At 48.6% G+C, this 25,753-nt stretch overlaps 1 protein-coding gene across 5 annotated transcripts in view; it reads left to right on the forward strand.

Moving 5' to 3' along the window:
* The window catches only part of MCPH1 (microcephalin 1), a 664,091-nt gene that overhangs the window by 20,886 nt on the left and 617,452 nt on the right, over nt 1-25,753 (forward strand). For 4 of the 5 annotated variants that reach the window (XR_011031423.1, XM_068281351.1, XM_068281349.1 and 1 more), the window contains exons 3-4: nt 8,275-8,393; nt 10,710-10,800. Coding sequence is in view for 4 of the 5 variants with exons in the window: in XM_068281351.1 (XP_068137452.1) it covers nt 8,275-8,393; nt 10,710-10,800 (210 nt within the window). In the remaining variant the exon portion in view is untranslated. The remainder of the gene's footprint in view (nt 1-8,274; nt 8,394-10,709; nt 10,801-25,753) is intronic. The other variant, XM_068281350.1, reaches the window with a different exon arrangement.

Below are 25,753 nucleotides of genomic sequence, written 5' to 3' on the forward strand. Positions count from 1 at the left end.
CCAGTACATGGCTCGAATCCCTAGTGTACGCCTTGGTCCTCATCACAATGGGCTGCAGAAAATAATCAACATATTCAGACAAAGGGGCCAAAAGCCCATCCATCCCCGCCACTATAGGGCGCCCAGGTGGATTCTCTTGACATTTGTGAACCTTGGGGATGTGGTAAAAATATGGGATTAGTGGATGGCCATTAACAAGGAATGCCCTTAAGGTTCACACTACCAATTTCCTGATACCAACAGGTATTTAAATCCTCGTGTGCATGGCAGTAACTCGTTTGACAAAGGTGTGGATACGCCGAAGCGCGTTGCGAAGTTACTGCACATATCGACCAAAGGAGAGGCACCCACGGTCCACCACCATCCAGGACCACCCCCACTGCCGGCCACAGAGGAGGAACAGGTTGCCATCCAGGGTCATTGGTTTGTGTTTTTACCCAAGAAATGCTTGTCTTTCATCACTTTTGAGTAAGTGTTTTTAATCTTTGCGTGATATTTATTAAAAATTTTAATACACTACGGAGCACTCCTCCTTCTACTTAAATCTGATCTCCCCTGCTAGTCTGTTGTCAAAAAGCATGCTACAATGGACACTAATGTATACCAAAAAAAGTGTATCAACAGACACAACGGTTTGAGCCTCTGCGACTGCACATATTGCCACTTGCCGGACATAATCTCAACCTATCCTTAATCCTCTGCACTTGCATGCTGCCGTGTCCCAAAGATTGTTCTGATTTTATTGATGGGTTTTCAGAGTTAAGAATATTCTCACATATTTTGATCATCATGTGACAAAGCAGTTATAAAATTCAATTTTGTCACTAATGTGGAAAACCTTTTATATGACCATGTGACAAAGTTAATTTACAGAGTTGTGTAACTCACTGAAAACATTTTGGCTGCCAGAACCTTCCTAACATGCAATTTAGCATTTGTTTATAGCAGTGGAACTAGAAGAGGGGGACAGCTGCCAGTATGAATAAGAGTATGAATGAGAGTGGGCGTGGCCCCGGCAGAACGGGGTTAACCTATGTTGCTGGTGGGTAGGTCAGGTTGGTGGGTAGGTCAGGTTGGTGGGTAGGTGGTCAACCTGGTCGCTAGTGGGGTGGGTCAGGCTATAAGTTGGTATCTAGTCGGCAGGGTGGCTTAGGCTGGAGGTTGGCGGCTAGTGGGGAGGGTTTGCAGCTCACCTCGCCCCCCGCACGGTCGATAAAGCTTCACTGGCTCCAGGCTCTCTCAGACGCTAGAGCGCCAGCCAGCCGCCTGGTCCACGCCTTCTCCTCTGTGCAATGTTGCACACACTAAAACAGGAAGTAGTATATGCGGCATCGCAGAGAGGAGACCGTGTGGACCAGGCAACTGGCTGGTGCTCTAGCTTCTGAGAGAACCCGGAGCCAGTGAAGCTGTATCTACCGCCCGAGGAGCAAGTTAACAGGGGGAGGGGGATAAAAGTCGGATTCCCAGCATCTTCAGTCGGAAATAGGCATTTCCCTACTTCACACTGCTCTTGCCCTGCCCCCCTCCCATAACGACGTACCTTGATCGTCCCGCCCAAGCCAATCCGTGTCACGCAAGCAGAGGAGCACTCCTGCATTGTTCAGTGACTAAAGCAGCGCTGATTGATAGCAGGCAATGGAGCGCTCCTCTGCCTGCAGTTTTTCAGCACTGACTTTAGTCAGCCGGGCTGGGTTTCAAAACACCCGGGCGGCCTGCCCACCTAATTAGTTCTGGGGAGAACACTGCACCTTATCTGCTGCATACTTGTTCAGTGTCTGTGGCTAAAAGTATTAGGGCCCGTTTCCACTGCTGCGTAAATAGGGCCGAATCCACAGTGTTTCCTCGCAAGCAAATCGAGTGGGGAAACTCTGCCATAGGGATAATGCTGCTGCCATCTGAATCGCTTGCCTTAGCAATTCGGACGACGTTGCAGCATTTTATTTTTTTTTTTTTGTGCGGGAGGCAGCGAATCCTATAGCGATGCATGGCACTGCTTCTGGGATTCTTCGGCATACTCGCAGACCAGGAAGTGCCACTGCGCATCTCGCAGTCGCGCGTGGTGTCTAGTGGAAACAAGCCCTTAGAGGATCAGCAGGATAGCAAGGTAAATGGAGTGGCTTAAAGTGAACCCGAGGTGAGAGTGATATGGAGGCTGCCATATTTATTTCCTTTTAAACAATACTAGTTGCCTGGCAGCCATGCTGATCTATTTGGCTGCAGTAGTGAACTGAATTACACCAGAAATAAGCATGCAGCTAGTCTTGTCAGTTCTGACAATATTGTCAGAAACCCCTGACCTGCTGCATGCTTGTTCAGGGTCTATGGTTGAAAGAATTAGAGGCAGAGGACCAGCACAGCAGCCAGACAACTGGTATTGCTTAAAAGGAGATAAATATGGCAGCGTCATTATTATACTTACCTCGGGTTCCCTTTAAAAATAAATAAATATGTCAGCCTTCATAATCCTTTTACTTCAGTTGTCTTTTAAAGAGACTCTGTAACAACAAAAACCTCCCCTGGGGAGTACTCACCTCGGGTGGGGGAAGCCTCCGGATCCTAATGAGGCTTCCCACGCCGTCCTCTGTCCCACGGGGGTCTCGCCGCAGCCCTCCGAACAGCCGGCGACTGTGCCGACTGTCAGTTCAATATTTACCTTTGCTGGCTCCAGCGGGGGCGCTGTGGCGACTTTCGGCACGGAAATAGACGGAAATACCCGATCTCCGTCGGGTCCGCTCTACTGCGCAGGCGCCGGAAACTTGCACCTGCGCAGTAGAGCAGACCCGATGGCGATCGGGTATTTCCGCCTACTTCGGCGCCGAGAGGCATCAGAGCGCCTGCGCAGGAGCCAGGAAGGTAAATATTGCGTCACGGCTGTACGGAGGGCTACAGCGAGACCCCCGAGGGACGCAGGACGGCATGGGAAGCCTCATTAGGATCCTGAGGCTTCCCCCACCCGAGGTGAGTACCCCCCAGGGGCCGTTTTGTCGTTACAGTTCCTCTTTAAGGAATCCTAGGCACAACTCCCTAAAGGTATGTGCACACATCCAACTTTTTCAAACAACTTGTTGTCAGACTTGTCGTTTGAAGGACAGGTTGGACACATGTACGCGATGTTGAGTGACTGATAACAGCCGGTTTGCCCAATCCACTCAGCAGATCTGTTGGACCGACTGTCATTCAAACGACTGTTGGGTCCGTACATGTGTACAAAAGACTTTTAGTCGTTTGTCCAATTAATAGACGTTCAAACAAGTCATTTGATCAGTCATTTAATCTAGTCCATTGTCCATAATCAAGTTGGTTAAACGACATGTAAATTTGCATATCAGCCGCTTTGTTGGTCAGTGTGTATATGACATCTGAACGAGTTGTTGTTTGCACTTCAAGTCGTTCAAATGACTGGTTTAAGCGACAATCAGGTGTAAAGTTGGACATCTGTATGCACCTTAACCACTTCCCGCCATATAGACAATTGGCGGCCGGGAAGTGGACCCCGCAAGGACCGCCGTATTGACAAATGTCAGCGGTCCTTTTACGGGCATGGGCGGCGCGATCGCGTCATTCGTGACTGGCTCCGCCCACCTCGCGCTGTAACCCGCCGCCGTTCGGAAGCACCGGCGGGTTACTAGCACCAGGATCGCCGCATACAAAGTGTATAATACACTTTGTAATGTTTACAAAGTGTATTATACAGGCTGCCTCCTGCCCTGGTGGTCCCAGTGTCCGAGGGACCACCAGGGCAGGCTGCAGCCACCCTAGTCTGCACCCAAGCACACGGATTTCCCCCCCCCCCCTGCCCCAGATCGCCCACAGCACCCCTCAGACCCCACCTGCCCACCCTCCAGACCTCTGTTTGCACCCAATCACCCCCCTAATCACCCATCAATCACTCCCTGTCACTATCTGTCAACGCTATTTTTTTTTTATCCCCCCCTCCTGATCACCCCCCCACCCCTCAGATTCTCCCCAGACCCCCCCCCCACCGTGTACTGTATGCATCTATCCCCCTGATCACCTGTCAATCACCCCCTGTCACTGCCACCCATCAATAAGCCCCTAACCTGCCCCTTGCGGGCAATCTGATCACCCACCCACACCAATAGATCACCCGCAGATCCGACGTCAGATCACCTCCTAAGTGCAGTGTTTACATCTGTTCTCTACCCTAAACACCCACTAATTACCCATCAATCACCCCCTGTCACCACCTGTCACTGTTACCCATCAGATCAGACCCTAATCTGCCCCTTGCGGGCACCCAATCACCCGCCTACATGCTCAGATTGTCCTCAGACCCCCCCTTATCAATTCGCCAGTGCAATATTTACATCTGTTCTTCCCTGTAATAACCCACTGATCACCTGTCAATCATCCATCAATCACCCACTGTCACTGCTACCTATCAGATTAGACCCCTATCTGCCCCTAGGGCACTCAATCACCCGCCCACACCCTCAGAACGCCCTCAGGCCCCAGCCCTGATCACCTCGCCAGTGCATTGCTTGCATCTATTCCCCCCTCTAATCACACCTTGAGACACCCATCAATCACCTCCTGTCACCCCCTAGCACACCTACCCATCAGATCAAGCCCTAATTTGCCCCGTGTGGGCTCCTGATCACTCGGCCTAGCCCTCATATTCCCCTTAGACCCCCTTCCGATCACCTCCCCAGTGCATTGATTGCATCTATTTTCCCCTCTAACCACCCCCTGAGACACCCATCAATCATCTCCTGTCACCCCCCTAGCACTCCTATCCATCAGATCAGGCCCAATACAACCTGTCATCTAAAAGGCCACCCTGCTTATGACCGGTTCCACAAAATTCGCCCCCTCATAGACCACCTGTCATCAAAATTTGCAGATGCTTATACCCCTGAACAGTCATTTTGAGACATTTGGTTTCCAGACTACTCACGGTTTTGGGCCCGTAAAATGCTAGGGCGGTATAGGAACCCCACAAGTGACCCCATTTTAGAAAAGACACCCCAAGGTATTCTGTTAGGTGTATGACGAGTTCATAGAAGATTGTATTTTTTGTCAAAAGTAAGCGGAAATTGATTTTTGGTGGTTTTTTTTCACAAAGTGTCATTTTTTACTAACTTGTGACAAAAAATAAAATCTTCTATGAACTCGCCATACACCTAACGGAATACCTTGGGGTGTCTTTCTAAAATGGGGTCACTTTTGGGGTTCCTATACTGCCCTGGAATTTTAGGGGCCCTAAACCGTGAGGAGTTGTCTAGAAAACAAATGCCTCAAAATGACCTGTGAATAGGACGTTGGGCCCCTTAGCGCACCAAGGCTGCAAAAAAGTGTCACACATGTGGTATCGCCGTACTCAGGAAAAGTAGTATGTGTTTTGCTGTGTATTTTTACACATATCCATGCTGGGTGGGAGAAATCTCTCTGTAAATGGACAATTGTGTGAAAAAAAAAAAAAATCAATCGTCATTTACAGAGATATTTCTCCCACCCAGCTTGGGTATGTGTAAAAATACACATGTGAAATCCTAAAGGTACTCATTGGACTTTGGGCCCCTGAGCGCAGTTAGGGTGCAAAAAATTGCCACACATGTGGTATCGCCGTACTCAGGAGAAGTAGTATAATGTGTTTTGGGGTGTATTTTTACACATACCCATGCTGGGTGGGAGAAATATCTCTGTAAATGGACAATTGTGTGTGTAAAAAAAAAATCAAACAATTGTCATTTACAGAGATATTTCTCTTTGTTTAAAAATACACCCCAAAACACATTATACTACTTCTCCTGAGTACGGCAATACCACATGTGTGGCACTTTTTTGCAGCCTAACTGCGCTAAGGGGCCCAAAGTCCAATGAGCTCCTTTAGGCTTTACAGGGGTGCTTACAATTTAGCACCCACCAAAATGTCAGGATAGTAAACACACCCCACAAATGACCCCATTTTGAAAAGTAGACACTTCAAGGTATTCAGAGAGGGGCATGGTGAGTCCGTGGCAGATTTCATTTTTTTTTGTCGCAAGTTAGAAGAAATGGAAACTTTTTTTTTTTTTTTGTCACAAAGTGTCATTTTCCGCTTACTTGTGACAAAAAATATCTTCTATGAACTCACTATGCCTCTCAGTGAATACTTTGGGATGTCTTCTTTCCAAAATGGGGTCATTTGGTGGGTATTTATACTATCTTGGAATTCTAGCCCCTCATGAAAATGACAGGTGGTCAGAAAAGGCAGAGATGCTGGAAAATGGGAAATTCACTTTTTGCACCATAGTTTGTAAACGCTATAACTTTTACCCAAACCAATAAATATAGGCTGAATGGGTTTTTTTTTTTTTACTCAAAAACATGTTTGTCCACATTTTACGTGCTGCATGTATACAGAAATTTTACTTTATTTGAAAAATGCCAGCACAGAAAGTTAAAAAAAATCATTTTTTGACAAAATTTGTCTTTTTTGATGAATATAATAAAAAGTAAAAATCGCAGCAGCAATCAAATAGCACCAAAAGAAAGCTTTATTAGTGACAAGAAAAGGAGCCAAAATTCATTTAGGTGGTAGGTTGTATGAGCGAGCAATAAACCGTGAAAGCTGCAGTGGTCTGAATGGAAAAAAGTGCCTGGTCCTTAAGGGGGGTAAAGCCCACGGTCCTCAAGTGGTTAAGGCCCAAGGGTGGCCTACTTGGTCCTAAGTGACTTCAGCTCTTAACCTCCCTGGTGGTTTGTTAAAATCCACCAGGGGGCAGCAAATACCTTTTTTTTTTTTTTTTTTTTTTTATATCATGTAGCGATGTCTCGCTACATGACAGCCGCTGCTGAGTGGCATCCCCCCAACCCTTCCGATCGCCTTCGGCGAACGGAGATCAAGAGATCCCGTTCAAAGAACGGGATCTCATGGAGGGCTTCCCCCGTCGCCATGGCGACGGGGCGGGATGACTTCGACGCCGTGACGTCAAAGGGGAATCCGATCCACCCCACAGCGCTGCCTGGCACTGATTGGTCAGGCAGCGCACGGGTTCTGGGGGGGGGCGGCTGCGGGGACGGGTGTAGCGGCGCCGATCGGAGGTTCCACGCAGCTAGCAAAGTGCTAGCTGCGTGTAACAAAAAAAAATTATGCAAATCGGCCCAGCGGGGCCTGAGTGGTGCCTCCCGGCGGCATAGCCCGAGCTCAGCTCGGGCTTACCGCCAGGGAGGTTAAAGAGAAACTCTGACCAAGAATTAAACTTCATCCCAATCAGTAGCTGATACCCCCTTTTACATGAGAAATCTATTACTTTTCACAAACAGGACAATCAGGGGGCGCTGTATGGCTGATATTGTGGTGAAACCCCTCCCACAAGCAACAAGAAAAGTACGTACTCTTGGCAGTTTCCTGTCTGTGAACCTTGCTGCATTGTGGGAAATAGCTGTTTACAGCTGTTTCCAACTGCCAAAAAAGCATGCAGCAGCTGCATCACCTGCCAACAGTAAAAATGTCACCATGTAATGTCAGAATGTAAATCGGGGATTTAAAAGATTTTACAATGGGCAAACACTAACTAAATCATTTATACATAATTATTGTAAAAATGAAGCACTTCTTTTTTTATTACATTATTTTCACTGCAGTTCCTCTTTAAGTACATTTTATTAAGCCAGGAGAAAGGTGTTATACAAATGTTAGCATTAATTTGTAGAATACTGGTCTTAATAGGAGATTGGGGGAATTCCCTTACCTTTGCTGTGTATTTATTTTTGGGGTTGACAGTGATTGTGTTGGGGGGAGGATGACCTCACATCTGTCTATACTTGGTTTGGGTCTGGGTCAAGTGGTTTTCCCACACCTCTTTATTCTTTTATATGTGGTTTTCCCACTTTGCCAGGCTAAAAGATGGATTTTGTGCAGTATTTGAGTTTGGATAATTTGAGAATATACAGTGTATAGCATTAGGAAATGTTCTAGTACTAGGGCTACGTTCACAGGGTGAGTTGCATTCCCTGTAAAAGCATATAGCCAATGTAAAGTATGCTTCACTGTCACTGTGCGCGGTTTGCGGTAACAGTGCATTGAGATGCCGCACGCCATTAGACTGCATCGGCCAAACGGTGCACATCACATACCGTAAGTGTTGCATTGCAATATGCGTTACAATGCAGACATTGTCGCACAGCAACTGCCCCCTTGTGAACGTAGCCTAAAACCTTTTATGTGGCATTTTAGGAATCGGCAAAGCTTTCCTTATTGTCTTATTCAGCACTATTACTGTAGCACTATTATCTTTAATGAATTCTTTCTGATTTCTTATGTTTTAGGTTGCTAAGCGACTAAACAAGCAGGTTACTCATGTTGTTTTTAAAGATGGTAGTCAGAGCACGTGGGACAAAGCAGTTAAGCATGGAATAAAGCTGGTTTCTGTTCTTTGGGTTGATAAGTAAGTATTAGTTTTGCTTTCATAGCTGTGGTTTCATTTGGAATTGTACTTTTGGAACCAAAAGATACGTACAGTTTGTACCCAGTAAATAAAGGTCTTCAAGGAAACTGGCTTTCCCTCCCATGAAAATGTTAGCTGCCTGACTGTTTCACTGCTCCAGTGGCCTCAATACTTTAGTTGCTAATCTGGAACAACTATGCAGATGAGCTGGTTTTGTTCCACTCTGCCTTTGCTGATTGCCTGTTTGTACATGGGGAATGACTCAAAGTACTGAAACCAGAGACATGAGGACAGCTGGCCCTTCCCAAGGGAGCGTAGCAGTAGCAAGTGTTTTATTTCTCTCACTACAAATGTTCTGCATCTCTACAGTGGTTTGATGTGAGGATCTTTTTACTTCAATTTGGCTGCTTAGGGCATCCTTGTGCTCAATTTTCTTCATATGACTTCTCTAAAATGCAAACTTGTAATGGGTCACCCCTCAGGTTCTTATGGATTTCATAGCTTTTTATCCCATCACAAAGAGCAAAAATTCTCTGACATCACATTTCAGCTGAAACCTTGTTCTTTAGGTAAGGACCCATATCTCTTGACTACAGATGAAGAGGTGAAAACAGTTTAACTGCTAGACTGCAAAACTCATCTAAGAACTCAGCTTTTATTTTCCCACTACAGTTCAGTACAGCGACTAGCACTGTGGATGCTGATCAGTATTCGCTTGTCAGTGTCACCCTACCTTTCACTTTTGTGAAGGCCATCTTTCATACACAAGCTATAGTGCATTCTTTGTCACTCTTCTCCCCCCCCCCCCCCCCCTCCCCAGCTTTCACCTCTTTATCTGTGGTCTAGAGATATGGGTCCTTACCTAAAGAACAAGGTCTCAGCTGAGAAGAACCTGAGGGATGACCCACTATATGTTTACATTTTAGAAAAGTCATATGAAGAGGAGTGAGCAGTGTTCTCCCAAGAAATGTTTTCCAGCCGGGTGGCATGAAAAGTAGCTAGAAGGGGCACAACGGGAGAGTGCAGAGCTTGCACTTCTCTGCGCAACTCTGCTTACAACATAGTAAGAGGTGAGCTGATGATAGCTGGGTGGTCACCAAAATTAGCCGGGTGGAACATCCAGCTAAAAGAGCCGGAGAGAACACTGGACACCTTTCATTATTTATTTATTGGATTTATATAGCGCCAACGTATTACACAGCCCCTGACAATAAGTAAGGTTACAGGCAATGATAAAAGATGGGGTGACAGACATCACAATACAGATAATAAGCAGCGAGATACACAATGCCAGATCATACACTGGAGTAGAAATTCATGTTTTTCTGTGGGCATATAGGACACAATCAGGTAATTTACACAAGGAGGGAGGGACCTGCCAAAGGCTTACAGTCTAAAGGGAGGAGGAGAGAGGGAGCCCATACACTGGTCGATTTCTGCCATCGATCGGCGGCCGATTCGATCACTCTGATTAAATCGGCATAGAAATCGATGCAGCAGGAAGCATGATCAATCAATTTTTCCGACTGATTTCAATTGATTTGCTCGATCGGTCCAGATGGGAAATTAGGTCAGACCAACAATCCGAAAAAGGCTGTCTGCATGTGGGGTTGATGTGGCTATGTACATTTTACAAGCCATAGGCTTGCTATACAGTACACCAGCAATTCTGGTTGTAAGCCTGACTTTAGGGGCATAAAGAGATAATTTACATATTCAGTAGTGATGCATTGTGGGAAACCAAAGTCGTTCACGTAAAGCTGAATTATTGCAAATACCCTTTGTTTTAAGAAGGCAAACTACACTACAGCATTCTATCAATGAAGTGATAACATCGAGGCTGGCATACGTATTTACTCTTCAACCATGTAAATTGCCTTGCTGTCCCGCTGATCCTCTGCCTCTACTACTTAGCCATTGACCCTGACAAAGCATGCAGATCAGATGTTTGACTGGATTTGCTACATGCTGGTTTCAGGTCTGTAATTCAGACACTACTGGTGCCTGAAAGGTGAACAGGCCACCAGGCAACTGGTATTGTTTTAAAAGGAAATACATATGGCAGCCTCCATGTCCCCCTCACTTCAACTACCCTTTAATTTTAGTGAAAATGGTTTTGTTCTTCCTTTTTGTGTTTTTATGAAGATGTGCACAGTCTAATTGCTTGCCTTTATTTGACCACTGCATTATGAAGAAAGATGCAATATCTAGTTTTTATTCTTAGTTCAAGCTGGGTGAAATAGTCATATGGTTAAAAAAAAAAAAATGTTGACACCACTTCTATATGTAAATAAACCTATGCTTCTGCTTTTTCAGATGTAGGGAAACAGCCACACATGTTGATGAATCCATTTTCCCTGCGATTGATCCAAGTGAAGGAATGCCGCCAAATATTATTAAAAAGAAAGTGAGTAGTAAGCTGTTGTGCTCTGTAAACCACCTCGCTCGCTCAAGCGATCCACAGCAGACGTTGTGCTGATCAGTAATATACAGTAGTAAGCTGTAAACCACCTCGCTGGCTCCACACCAGACATTATGCTGATCAGTAATGTAGTAAGCTGTATACCACCTCGCTCGCTCCAGCGGCCCACACCAGACATTATGCTGATCAGTAATGTAGTAAGCTGTATACCACCTCGCTCGCTCCAGCGATCCACACCAGACGTTATGCTGATCAGTAATGTAGTAAGCTGTATACCACCTCGCTCGCTCCAGCGATCCACCTCAGACATTATGCTGATCAGTAATGTAGTAAGCTGTATACCACCTCGCTCGCTCCAGCGATCCACACCAGACGTTATGCTGATCAGTAATGTAGTAAGCTGTAAACCACTTCGCTCGCTCCAGCGCCCCACACCAGACATTATGCTGATCAGTAATGTAGTAAGCTGTATACCACCTCACTCGCTCCAGTGCCCCACACCAGACGTTATGCTGATCAGTAATGTAGTAAGCTGTATACCACCTCGCTCGCTCCAGCGATCCACACCAGACGTTATGCTGATCAGTAATGTAGTAAGCTGTATACCACCTCGCTCGCTCCAGCGATCCACCTCAGACATTATGCTGATCAGTAATGTAGTAAGCTGTAAACCACCTCGCTCGCTCCAGCGATCCACACCAGACGTTATGCTGATCAGTAATGTAGTAAGCTGTATACCACCTCGCTCGCTCCAGCGATCCACCTCAGACGTTATGCTGATCAGTAATGTAGTAAGCTGTATACCACCTCGCTCGCTCCAGCGATCCACACCAGACGTTATGCTGATCAGTAATGTAGTAAGCTGTATACCACCTCGCTCGCTCCAGCGATCCACACCAGACGTTATGCTGATCAGTAATGTAGTAAGCTGTATACCACCTCGCTCGCTCCAGTGATCCACACCAGACGTTATGCTGATCAGTAATGTAGTAAGCTGTAAACCACTTCGCTCGCTCCAGCGCCCCACACCAGACATTATGCTGATCAGTAATGTAGTAAGCTGTATACCACCTCACTCGCTCCAGCGCCCCACACCAGACGTTATGCTGATCAGTAATGTAGTAAGCTGTATACCACCTCGCTCGCTCCAGCGATCCACACCAGACGTTATGCTGATCAGTAATGTAGTAAGCTGTATACCACCTCGCTCGCTCCAGCGATCCACACCAGACGTTATGCTGATCAGTAATGTAGTAAGCTGTATACCACCTCGCTCGCTCCAGCGATCCACACCAGACGTTATGCTGATCAGTAATGTAGTAAGCTGTATACCACCTCGCTCGCTCCAGCGATCCACCTCAGACATTATGCTGATCAGTAATGTAGTAAGCTGTATACCACCTCGCTCGCTCCAGCGATCCACACCAGACGTTATGCTGATCAGTAATGTAGTAAGCTGTATACCACCTCGCTCGCTCCAGCGATCCACCTCAGACGTTATGCTGATCAGTAATGTAGTAAGCTGTATACCACCTCGCTCGCTCCAGCGATCCACACCAGACGTTATGCTGATCAGTAATGTAGTAAGCTGTATACCACCTTGCTCGCTCCAGTGCCCCACACCAGACGTTATGCTGATCAGTAATGTAGTAAGCTGTAAACCACCTCGCTCGCTCCAGCGCCCCACACCAGACGTTATGCTGATCAGTAATGTAGTAAGCTGTATACCACCTCGCTCGCTCCAGCGCCCCACACCAGACATTATGCTGATCAGTAATGTAGTAAGCTGTAAACCACCTCGCTCGCTCCAGCGATCCACACCAGACATTATGCTCATAAGTAATGTAGTAAGCTGTATACCACCTCGCTCGCTCCAGCGCCCCACACCAGACATTATGCTGATCAGTAATGTAGTAAGCTGTATACCACCTCGCTCGCTCCAGCGCCCTACACCAGACATTATGCTCATCAGTAATGTAGTAAGCTGTATACCACCTCGCTCTCTCCAGCGCCCCACACCAGACATTATGCTGATCAGTAATGTAGTAAGCTGCAAACCACCTCGCTCGCTCCAGCGATCCACACCAGACGTTATGCTGATCAGTAATGTAGTAAGCTGTATACCACCTCGCTCGCTCCAGCGATCCACACCAGACGTTATGCTGATCAGTAATGTAGTAAGCTGTAAACCACCTCGCTTGCTCCAGCGCCCCACACCAGGCATTATGCTGATCAGTAATGTAGTAAGCTGTAAACCACCTCGCTCGCTCCAGCGATCCACACCAGACGTTATGCTGATCAGTAATGTAGTAAGCTGTAAACCACCTCGCTTGCTCCAGCGCCCCACACCAGACATTATGCTGATCAGTAATGTAGTAAGCTGTAAACCACCTCGCTTGCTCCTGCGCCCCACACCAGACATTATGCTGATCAGTAATGTAGTAAGCTGTATACCACCTCGCTCGCTCCAGCGATCCACACCAGACGTTATGCTGATCAGTAATGTAGTAAGCTGTATACCACCTCGCTCGCTCCAGCGATCCACACCAGACGTTATGCTGATCAGTAATGTAGTAAGCTGTATACCACCTCGCTCGCTCCAGCGATCCACACCAGACGTTATGCTGATCAGTAATGTAGTAAGCTGTAAACCACCTCGCTTGCTCCTGCGCCCCACACCAGACATTATGCTGATCAGTAATGTAGTAAGCTGTAAACCACCTCGCTCGCTCCAGCGCCCCACACCAGACGTTATGCTGACTAGTAATGTAGTAAGCTGTATACCACCTCGCTCGCTCCAGCGATTTACACCAGACATTATGCTGATCAGTAATGTAGTAAGCTGTATACCACCTCGCTCGCTCCAGCGATCCACACCAGACATTATGCTGATCAGTAATGTAGTAAGCTGTAAACCACCTCGCTCGCTCCAGCGCCCCACACCAGACGTTATGCTGATCAGTAATGTAGTAAGCTGTATACCACCTCGCTCGCTCCAACTCTCCACACCAGACATTATGCTGATCAGTAATGTAGTAAGCTGTAAACCACCTCGCTCGCTCCAGCGCCCCACACCAGACGTTATGCTGATCAGTAATGTAGTAAGCTGTATACCACCTCGCTCGCTCCAACGCTCCACACCAGACATTATGCTGATCAGTAATGTAGTAAGCTGTAAACCACCTCGCTCGCTCCAGCGATCCACACCAGACGTTATGCTGATCAGTAATGTAGTAAGCTGTATACCACCTCGCTCGCTCCAGCGATCCACACCAGACGTTATGCTGAACAGTAATGTAGTAAGCTGTATACCACCTCGCTCGCTCCAGCGCCCCACACCAGACGTTATGCTGATCAGTAATGTAGTAAGCTGTATACCACCTCGCTCGCTCCAGCGATCCACACCAGACGTTATGCTGATCAGTAATGTAGTAAGCTGTAAACCACCTCGCTCGCTCCAGCGATCCACACCAGACGTGATGCTGATCAGTAATGTAGTAAGCTGTATACCACCTCGCTCGCTCCAGCGCCCCACACCAGACGTTATGCTGATCCGTAATGTAGTAAGCTGTATACCACCTCGCTCGCTCCAGTGCTCCACACCAGACATTATGCTGATCAGTAATGTAGTAAGCTGTAAACCACCTCGCTTGCTCCAGCGCCCCACACCAGACATTATGCTGATCAGTAATGTAGTAAGCTGTAAACCACCTCGCTCGCTCCAGCGATCCACAGCAGACGTTATGCTGATCAGTAATGTAGTAAGCTGTATACCACCTCGCTCGCTCCAGCGCCCCACACCAGACGTTATGCTGATCAGTAATGTAGTAAGCTGTAAACCACCTCGCTTGCTCCAGCGCCCCACACCAGACATTATGCTGATCAGTAATGTAGTAAGCTGTAAACCACCTCGCTTGCTCCAGCGCCCCACACCAGACATTATGCTGATCAGTAATGTAGTAAGCTGTATACCACCTCGCTCGCTCCAGCGATCCACACCAGACGTTATGCTGATCAGTAATGTAGTAAGCTGTATACCACCTCGCTCGCTCCAGCGCCCCACAACAGACATTATGCTGATCAGTAATGTAGTAAGCTGTATACCACCTCGCTCGCTCCAGCGATCCACACCAGACATTATGCTGATCAGTAATGTAGTAAGCTGTAAACCACCTCGCTCGCTCCAGCGATCCACACCAGACGTTATGCTGATCAGCAATGTAGTAAGCTGTAAACCACCTCGCTCGCTCCAGCGATCCACACCAGACGTGATGCTGATCAGTAATGTAGTAAGCTGTATACCACCTCGCTCGCTCCAACTCTCCACACCAGACATTATGCTGATCAGTAATGTAGTAAGCTGTAAACCACCTCGCTCGCTCCAGCGCCCCACACCAGACGTTATGCTGATCAGTAATGTAGTAAGCTGTATACCACCTCGCTCGCTCCAGCGATCCACACCAGACATTATGCTGATCAGTAATGTAGTAAGCTGTAAACCACCTCGCTCGCTCCAGCGCCCCACACCAGACGTTATGCTGATCAGTAATGTAGTAAGCTGTATACCACCTCGCTCGCTCCAACTCTCCACACCAGACATTATGCTGATCAGTAATGTAGTAAGCTGTAAACCACCTCGCTCGCTCCAGCGCCCCACACCAGACGTTATGCTGATCAGTAATGTAGTAAGCTGTATACCACCTCGCTCGCTCCAACGCTCCACACCAGACATTATGCTGATCAGTAATGTAGTAAGCTGTAAACCACCTCGCTCGCTCCAGCGATCCACACCAGACGTTATGCTGATCAGTAATGTAGTAAGCTGTATACCACCTCGCTCGCTCCAGCGATCCACACCAGACGTTATGCTGAACAGTAATGTAGTAAGCTGTATACCACCTCGCTCGCTCCAGCGCCCCGCACCAGACGTTATGCTGATAAGTAATGTAGTAAGCTGTATACCACCTCGCTCGCTCCAGCGATCCACACCAGACGTTATGCTGATCAGTAATGTAGTAAGCTGTAAACCACCTCGCTCGCTCCAGCGATCCACACCAGACGTGATGCTGATCAGTAATGTAGTAAGCTGTATACCACCTCGCTCGCTCCAGCGCCCCACACCAGACGTTATGCTTATCCGTAATGTAGTAAGCTGTATACCACCTCGCTCGCTCCAGCTCTCCACACCAGACATTATGCTGATCAGTAATGTAGTAAGCTGTAAACCACCTCGCTTGCTCCAGCGCCCCACACCAGACATTATGCTGATCAGTAATGTAGTAAGCTGTAAACCACCTCGCTCGCTCCAGCGATCCACAGCAGACGTTTTGCTGATCAGTAATGTAGTAAGCTGTATACCACCTCGCTCGCTCCAGCGCCCCACACCAGACGTTATGCTGATCAGTAATGTAGTAAGCTGTAAACCACCTCGCTCGCTCCAGCGCCCCACACCAGACATTATGCTGATCAGCAATGTAGTAAGCTGTAAACCACCTCGCTCTCTCCAGCGATCCACACCAGACGTTATGCTGATCAGCAATGTAGTAAGCTGTAAACCACCTCGCTCGCTCCAGCGCCCCACACCAGACATTATGCTGATCAGTAATGTAGTAAGCTATAAACCACCTCGCTTGCTCCAGCGCCCCACACCAGACGTTATGCTGATCAGTAATGTAGTAAGCTGTATACCACCTCGCTCGTTCCAGCGATCCACACCAGACGTTATGCTGATCAGTAATGTAGTAAGCTGTATACCACCTCGCTCGCTCCAGCGCCCCACAACAGACATTATGCTGATCAGTAATGTAGTAAGCTGTATACCACCTCGCTCGCTCCAGCGATCCACACCAGACATTATGCTGATCAGTAATGTAGTAAGCTGTAAACCACCTCGCTCGCTCCAGCGCCCCACACCAGACGTTATGCTGATCAGTAATGTAGTAAGCTGTATACCACCTCGCTCGCTCCAACTCTCCACACCAGACATTATGCTGATCAGTAATGTAGTAAGCTGTAAACCACCTCGCTCGCTCCAGCGCCCCACGCCAGACGTTATGCTGATCAGTAATGTAGTAAGCTGTATACCACCTCGCTCGCTCCAACGCTCCACACCAGACATTATGCTGATCAGTAATGTAGTAAGCTGTAAACCACCTCGCTCGCTCCAGCGATCCACACCAGACGTTATGCTGATCAGTAATGTAGTAAGCTGTATACCACCTCGCTCGCTCCAGCGATCCACACCAGACGTTATGCTGAACAGTAATGTAGTAAGCTGTATACCACCTCGCTCGCTCCAGCGCCCCACACCAGACGTTATGCTGATCAGTAATGTAGTAAGCTGTATACCACCTCGCTCGCTCCAGCGATCCACACCAGACGTTATGCTGATCAGTAATGTAGTAAGCTGTATACCACCTCGCTCGCTCCAGCGCCCCACACCAGACGTTATGCTGATCCGTAATGTAGTAAGCTGTATACCACCTCGCTCGCTCCAGCTCTCCACACCAGACATTATGCTGATCAGTAATGTAGTAAGCTGTAAACCACCTCGCTTGCTCCAGCGCCCCACACCAGACATTATGCTGATCAGTAATGTAGTAAGCTGTAAACCACCTCGCTCGCTCCAGCGCCCCACACCAGACGTTATGCTGATCAGTAATGTAGTAAGCTGTAAACCACCTCGCTCGCTCCAGCGATCCACAGCAGACGTTATGCTGATCAGTAATGTAGTAAGCTGTATACCACCTCGCTCGCTCCAGCGCCCCACACCAGACGTTATGCTGATCAGTAATGTAGTAAGCTGTATACCACCTCGCTCGCTCCAGCGATCCACAGCAGACGTTATGCTGATCAGTAATGTAGTAAGCTGTATACCACCTCGCTCGCTCCAGCGCCCCACACCAGACGTTATGCTGATCAGTAATGTAGTAAGCTGTATACCACCTCGCTCGCTCCAACTCTCCACACCAGACATTATGCTGATCAGTAATGTAGTAAGCTGTAAACCACCTCGCTCGCTCCAGCGCCCCACACCAGACGTTATGCTGATCAGTAATGTAGTAAGCTGTATACCACCTCGCTCGCTCCAACGCTCCACACCAGACATTATGCTGATCAGTAATGTAGTAAGCTGTAAACCACCTCGCTCGCTCCAGCGATCCACACCAGACGTTATGCTGATCAGTAATGTAGTAAGCTGTATACCACCTCGCTCGCTCCAGCGATCCACACCAGACGTTATGCTGAACAGTAATGTAGTAAGCTGTATACCACCTCGCTCGCTCCAGCGCCCCACACCAGACGTTATGCTGATCAGTAATGTAGTAAGCTGTATACCACCTCGCTCGCTCCAGCGATCCACACCAGACGTTATGCTGATCAGTAATGTAGTAAGCTGTATACCACCTCGCTCGCTCCAGCGCCCCACACCAGACGTTATGCTGATCCGTAATGTAGTAAGCTGTATACCACCTCGCTCGCTCCAGCTCTCCACACCAGACATTATGCTGATCAGTAATGTAGTAAGCTGTAAACCACCTCGCTTGCTCCAGCGCCCCACACCAGACATTATGCTGATCAGTAATGTAGTAAGCTGTAAACCACCTCGCTCGCTCCAGCGATCCACAGCAGACGTTTTGCTGATCAGTAATGTAGTAAGCTGTATACCACCTCGCTCGCTCCAGCGCCCCACACCAGACGTTATGCTGATCAGTAATGTAGTAAGCTCTAAACCACCTTGCTTGCTCCAGCGCCCCACACCAGACATTATGCTGATCAGTAATGTAGTAAGCTGTAAACCACCTTGCTCGCTCCAGCGCCCCACACCAGACGTTATGCTGATCAGTAATGTAGTAAGCTGTAAACCACCTCGCTCGCTCCAGCGATCCACAGCAGACGTTATGCTGATCAGTAATGTAGTAAGCTGTATACCACCTCGCTCGCTCCAGCGCCCCACACCAGACGTTATGCTGATCAGTAATGTAGTAAGCTGTATACCACCTCGCTCGCTCCAGCGATCCACAGCAGACGTTATGCTGATCAGTAATGTAGTAAGCTGTATACCACCTCGCTCGCTCCAGCGCCCCACACCAGACGTTATGCTGATCAGTAATGTAGTAAGCTGTATACCACCTCGCTCGCTCCAACTCTCCACACCAGACATTATGCTGATCAGTAATGTAGTAAGCTGTAAACCACCTCGCTCGCTCCAGCGCCCCACACCAGACGTTATGCTGATCAGTAATGTAGTAAGCTGTATACCACCTCGCTCGCTCCAACGCTCCACACCAGACATTATGCTGATCAGTAATGTAGTAAGCTGTAAACCACCTCGCTCGCTCCAGCGATCCACACCAGACGTTATGCTGATCAGTAATGTAGTAAGCTGTATACCACCTCGCTCGCTCCAGCGATCCACACCAGACGTTATGCTGAACAGTAATGTAGTAAGCTGTATACCACCTCGCTCGCTCCAGCGCCCCACACCAGACGTTATGCTGATCAGTAATGTAGTAAGCTGTATACCACCTCGCTCGCTCCAGCGATCCACACCAGACGTTATGCTGATCAGTAATGTAGTAAGCTGTATACCACCTCGCTCGCTCCAGCGCCCCACACCAGACGTTATGCTGATCCGTAATGTAGTAAGCTGTATACCACCTCGCTCGCTCCAGCTCTCCACACCAGACATTATGCTGATCAGTAATGTAGTAAGCTGTAAACCACCTCGCTTGCTCCAGCGCCCCACACCAGACATTATGCTGATCAGTAATGTAGTAAGCTGTAAACCACCTCGCTCGCTCCAGCGATCCACAGCAGACGTTTTGCTGATCAGTAATGTAGTAAGCTGTATACCACCTCGCTCGCTCCAGCGCCCCACACCAGACGTTATGCTGATCAGTAATGTAGTAAGCTCTAAACCACCTTGCTTGCTCCAGCGCCCCACACCAGACATTATGCTGATCAGTAATGTAGTAAGCTGTAAACCACCTTGCTCGCTCCAGCGCCCCACACCAGACGTTATGCTGATCAGTAATGTAGTAAGCTGTAAACCACCTCGCTCGCTCCAGCGATCCACAGCAGACGTTATGCTGATCAGTAATGTAGTAAGCTGTATACCACCTCGCTCGCTCCAGCGCCCCACACCAGACGTTATGCTGATCAGTAATGTAGTAAGCTGTATACCACCTCGCTCGCTCCAGCGATCCACACCAGACGTTATGCTGATCAGTAATGTAGTAAGCTGTATACCACCTCGCTCGCTCCAGCGATCCACACCAGACATTATGCTGATCAGTAATGTAGTAAGCTGTAAACCACCTCGCTCGCTCCAGCGCCCCACACCAGACGTTATGCTGATCAGTAATGTAGTAAGCTGTATACCACCTCGCTCGCTCCAACTCTCCACACCAGACATTATGCTGATCAGTAATGTAGTAAGCTGTAAACCACCTCGCTCGCTCCAGCGCCCCACACCAGACGTTATGCTGATCAGTAATGTAGTAAGCTGTATACCACCTCGCTTGCTCCAAGGCTCCACACCAGACATTATGCTGATCAGTAATGTAGTAAGCTGTAAACCACCTCGCTCGCTCCAGCGCCCCACACCAGACGTTATGCTGATCAGTAATGTAGTAAGCTGTATACCACCTCGCTCGCTCCAACGCTCCACACCAGACATTATGCTGATCAGTAATGTAGTAAGCTGTAAACCACCTCGCTCGCTCCAGCGATCCACACCAGACGTTATGCTGATCAGTAATGTAGTAAGCTGTATACCACCTCGCTCGCTCCAGCGATCCACACCAGACGTTATGCTGAACAGTAATGTAGTAAGCTGTATACCACCTCGCTCGCTCCAGCGCCCCGCACCAGACGTTATGCTGATAAGTAATGTAGTAAGCTGTATACCACCTCGCTCGCTCCAGCGATCCACACCAGACGTTATGCTGATCAGTAATGTAGTAAGCTGTAAACCACCTCGCTCGCTCCAGCGATCCACACCAGACGTGATGCTGATCAGTAATGTAGTAAGCTGTATACCACCTCGCTCGCTCCAGCGCCCCACACCAGACGTTATGCTTATCCGTAATGTAGTAAGCTGTATACCACCTCGCTCGCTCCAGCTCTCCACACCAGACATTATGCTGATCAGTAATGTAGTAAGCTGTAAACCACCTCGCTTGCTCCAGCGCCCCACACCAGACATTATGCTGATCAGTAATGTAGTAAGCTGTAAACCACCTCGCTCGCTCCAGCGATCCACAGCAGACGTTTTGCTGATCAGTAATGTAGTAAGCTGTATACCACCTCGCTCGCTCCAGCGCCCCACACCAGACGTTATGCTGATCAGTAATGTAGTAAGCTGTAAACCACCTCGCTTGCTCCAGCGCCCCACACCAGACATTATGCTGATCAGCAATGTAGTAAGCTGTAAACCACCTCGCTCTCTCCTGCGATCCACACCAGACGTTATGCTGATCAGCAATGTAGTAAGCTGTAAACCACCTCGCTCGCTCCAGCGCCCCACACCAGACATTATGCTGATCAGTAATGTAGTAAGCTATAAACCACCTCGCTTGCTCCAGCGCCCCACACCAGACGTTATGCTGATCAGTAATGTAGTAAGCTGTATACCACCTCGCTCGTTCCAGCGATCCACACCAGACGTTATGCTGATCAGTAATGTAGTAAGCTGTATACCACCTCGCTCGCTCCAGCGCCCCACAACAGACATTATGCTGATCAGTAATGTAGTAAGCTGTATACCACCTCGCTCGCTCCAGCGATCCACACCAGACATTATGCTGATCAGTAATGTAGTAAGCTGTAAACCACCTCGCTCGCTCCAGCGCCCCACACCAGACGTTATGCTGATCAGTAATGTAGTAAGCTGTATACCACCTCGCTCGCTCCAACTCTCCACACCAGACATTATGCTGATCAGTAATGTAGTAAGCTGTAAACCACCTCGCTCGCTCCAGCGCCCCACGCCAGACGTTATGCTGATCAGTAATGTAGTAAGCTGTATACCACCTCGCTCGCTCCAACGCTCCACACCAGACATTATGCTGATCAGTAATGTAGTAAGCTGTAAACCACCTCGCTCGCTCCAGCGATCCACACCAGACGTTATGCTGATCAGTAATGTAGTAAGCTGTATACCACCTCGCTCGCTCCAGCGATCCACACCAGACGTTATGCTGAACAGTAATGTAGTAAGCTGTATACCACCTCGCTCGCTCCAGCGCCCCACACCAGACGTTATGCTGATCAGTAATGTAGTAAGCTGTATACCACCTCGCTCGCTCCAGCGATCCACACCAGACGTTATGCTGATCAGTAATGTAGTAAGCTGTATACCACCTCGCTCGCTCCAGCGCCCCACACCAGACGTTATGCTGATCCGTAATGTAGTAAGCTGTATACCACCTCGCTCGCTCCAGCTCTCCACACCAGACATTATGCTGATCAGTAATGTAGTAAGCTGTAAACCACCTCGCTTGCTCCAGCGCCCCACACCAGACATTATGCTGATCAGTAATGTAGTAAGCTGTAAACCACCTCGCTCGCTCCAGCGCCCCACACCAGACGTTATGCTGATCAGTAATGTAGTAAGCTGTAAACCACCTCGCTCGCTCCAGCGATCCACAGCAGACGTTATGCTGATCAGTAATGTAGTAAGCTGTATACCACCTCGCTCGCTCCAGCGCCCCACACCAGACGTTATGCTGATCAGTAATGTAGTAAGCTGTATACCACCTCGCTCGCTCCAGCGATCCACAGCAGACGTTATGCTGATCAGTAATGTAGTAAGCTGTATACCACCTCGCTCGCTCCAGCGCCCCACACCAGACGTTATGCTGATCAGTAATGTAGTAAGCTGTATACCACCTCGCTCGCTCCAACTCTCCACACCAGACATTATGCTGATCAGTAATGTAGTAAGCTGTAAACCACCTCGCTCGCTCCAGCGCCCCACACCAGACGTTATGCTGATCAGTAATGTAGTAAGCTGTATACCACCTCGCTCGCTCCAACGCTCCACACCAGACATTATGCTGATCAGTAATGTAGTAAGCTGTAAACCACCTCGCTCGCTCCAGCGATCCACACCAGACGTTATGCTGATCAGTAATGTAGTAAGCTGTATACCACCTCGCTCGCTCCAGCGATCCACACCAGACGTTATGCTGAACAGTAATGTAGTAAGCTGTATACCACCTCGCTCGCTCCAGCGCCCCACACCAGACGTTATGCTGATCAGTAATGTAGTAAGCTGTATACCACCTCGCTCGCTCCAGCGATCCACACCAGACGTTATGCTGATCAGTAATGTAGTAAGCTGTATACCACCTCGCTCGCTCCAGCGCCCCACACCAGACGTTATGCTGATCCGTAATGTAGTAAGCTGTATACCACCTCGCTCGCTCCAGCTCTCCACACCAGACATTATGCTGATCAGTAATGTAGTAAGCTGTAAACCACCTCGCTTGCTCCAGCGCCCCACACCAGACATTATGCTGATCAGTAATGTAGTAAGCTGTAAACCACCTCGCTCGCTCCAGCGATCCACAGCAGACGTTTTGCTGATCAGTAATGTAGTAAGCTGTATACCACCTCGCTCGCTCCAGCGCCCCACACCAGACGTTATGCTGATCAGTAATGTAGTAAGCTCTAAACCACCTTGCTTGCTCCAGCGCCCCACACCAGACATTATGCTGATCAGTAATGTAGTAAGCTGTAAACCACCTTGCTCGCTCCAGCGCCCCACACCAGACGTTATGCTGATCAGTAATGTAGTAAGCTGTAAACCACCTCGCTCGCTCCAGCGATCCACAGCAGACGTTATGCTGATCAGTAATGTAGTAAGCTGTATACCACCTCGCTCGCTCCAGCGCCCCACACCAGACGTTATGCTGATCAGTAATGTAGTAAGCTGTATACCACCTCGCTCGCTCCAGCGATCCACACCAGACGTTATGCTGATCAGTAATGTAGTAAGCTGTATACCACCTCGCTCGCTCCAGCGATCCACACCAGACATTATGCTGATCAGTAATGTAGTAAGCTGTAAACCACCTCGCTCGCTCCAGCGCCCCACACCAGACGTTATGCTGATCAGTAATGTAGTAAGCTGTATACCACCTCGCTCGCTCCAACTCTCCACACCAGACATTATGCTGATCAGTAATGTAGTAAGCTGTAAACCACCTCGCTCGCTCCAGCGCCCCACACCAGACGTTATGCTGATCAGTAATGTAGTAAGCTGTATACCACCTCGCTCGCTCCAAGGCTCCACACCAGACATTATGCTGATCAGTAATGTAGTAAGCTGTAAACCACCTCGCTCGCTCCAGCGATCCACACCAGACGTTATGCTGATCAGTAATGTAGTAAGCTGTATACCACCTCGCTCGCTCCAGCGATCCACACCAGACGTTATGCTGAACAGTAATGTAGTAAGCTGTATACCACCTCGCTCGCTCCAGCGCCCCACACCAGACGTTATGCTGATCAGTAATGTAGTAAGCTGTATACCACCTCGCTCGCTCCAGCGATCCACACCAGACGTTATGCTGATCAGTAATGTAGTAAGCTGTATACCACCTCGCTCGCTCCAGCGCCCCACACCAGACGTTATGCTGATCCGTAATGTAGTAAGCTGTATACCACCTCGCTCGCTCCAGCTCTCCACACCAGACATTATGCTGATCAGTAATGTAGTAAGCTGTAAACCACCTCGCTTGCTCCAGCGCCCCACACCAGACATTATGCTGATCAGTAATGTAGTAAGCTGTAAACCACCTCGCTCGCTCCAGCGATCCACAGCAGACGTTTTGCTGATCAGTAATGTAGTAAGCTGTATACCACCTCGCTCGCTCCAGCGCCCCACACCAGACGTTATGCTGATCAGTAATGTAGTAAGCTCTAAACCACCTTGCTTGCTCCAGCGCCCCACACCAGACATTATGCTGATCAGTAATGTAGTAAGCTGTAAACCACCTCGCTCGCTCCAGCGCCCCACACCAGACGTTATGCTGATCAGTAATGTAGTAAGCTGTAAACCACCTCGCTCGCTCCAGCGATCCACAGCAGACGTTATGCTGATCAGTAATGTAGTAAGCTGTATACCACCTCGCTCGCTCCAGCGCCCCACACCAGACGTTATGCTGATCAGTAATGTAGTAAGCTGTATACCACCTCGCTCGCTCCAGCGATCCACACCAGACGTTATGCTGATCAGTAATGTAGTAAGCTGTATACCACCTCGCTCGCTCCAGCGCCCCACACCAGACGTTATGCTGATCAGTAATGTAGTAAGCTGTATACCACCTCGCTCGCTCCAACTCTCCACACCAGACATTATGCTGATCAGTAATGTAGTAAGCTGTAAACCACCTCGCTTGCTCCAGCGCCCCACACCAGACGTTATGCTGATCAGTAATGTAGTAAGCTGTATACCACCTCGCTCGCTCCAACGCTCCACACCAGACATTATGCTGATCAGTAATGTAGTAAGCTGTAAACCACCTCGCTCGCTCCAGCGATCCACACCAGACGTTATGCTGATCAGTAATGTAGTAAGCTGTATACCACCTCGCTCGCTCCAGCGATCCACACCAGACGTTATGCTGAACAGTAATGTAGTAAGCTGTATACCACCTCGCTCGCTCCAGCGCCCCACACCAGACGTTATGCTGATCAGTAATGTAGTAAGCTGTATACCACCTCGCTCGCTCCAGCGATCCACACCAGACGTTATGCTGATCAGTAATGTAGTAAGCTGTATACCACCTCGCTCACTCCAGCGCCCCACACCAGACATTATGCTGATCCGTAATGTAGTAAGCTGTATACCACCTCGCTCGCTCCAGCTCTCCACACCAGACATTATGCTGATCAGTAATGTAGTAAGCTGTAAACCACCTCGCTT

Source organism: Hyperolius riggenbachi, chromosome 4, assembly GCF_040937935.1.
Source record: "Hyperolius riggenbachi isolate aHypRig1 chromosome 4, aHypRig1.pri, whole genome shotgun sequence".
In the NCBI taxonomy this organism is placed as follows: domain Eukaryota; kingdom Metazoa; phylum Chordata; class Amphibia; order Anura; family Hyperoliidae; genus Hyperolius; species Hyperolius riggenbachi.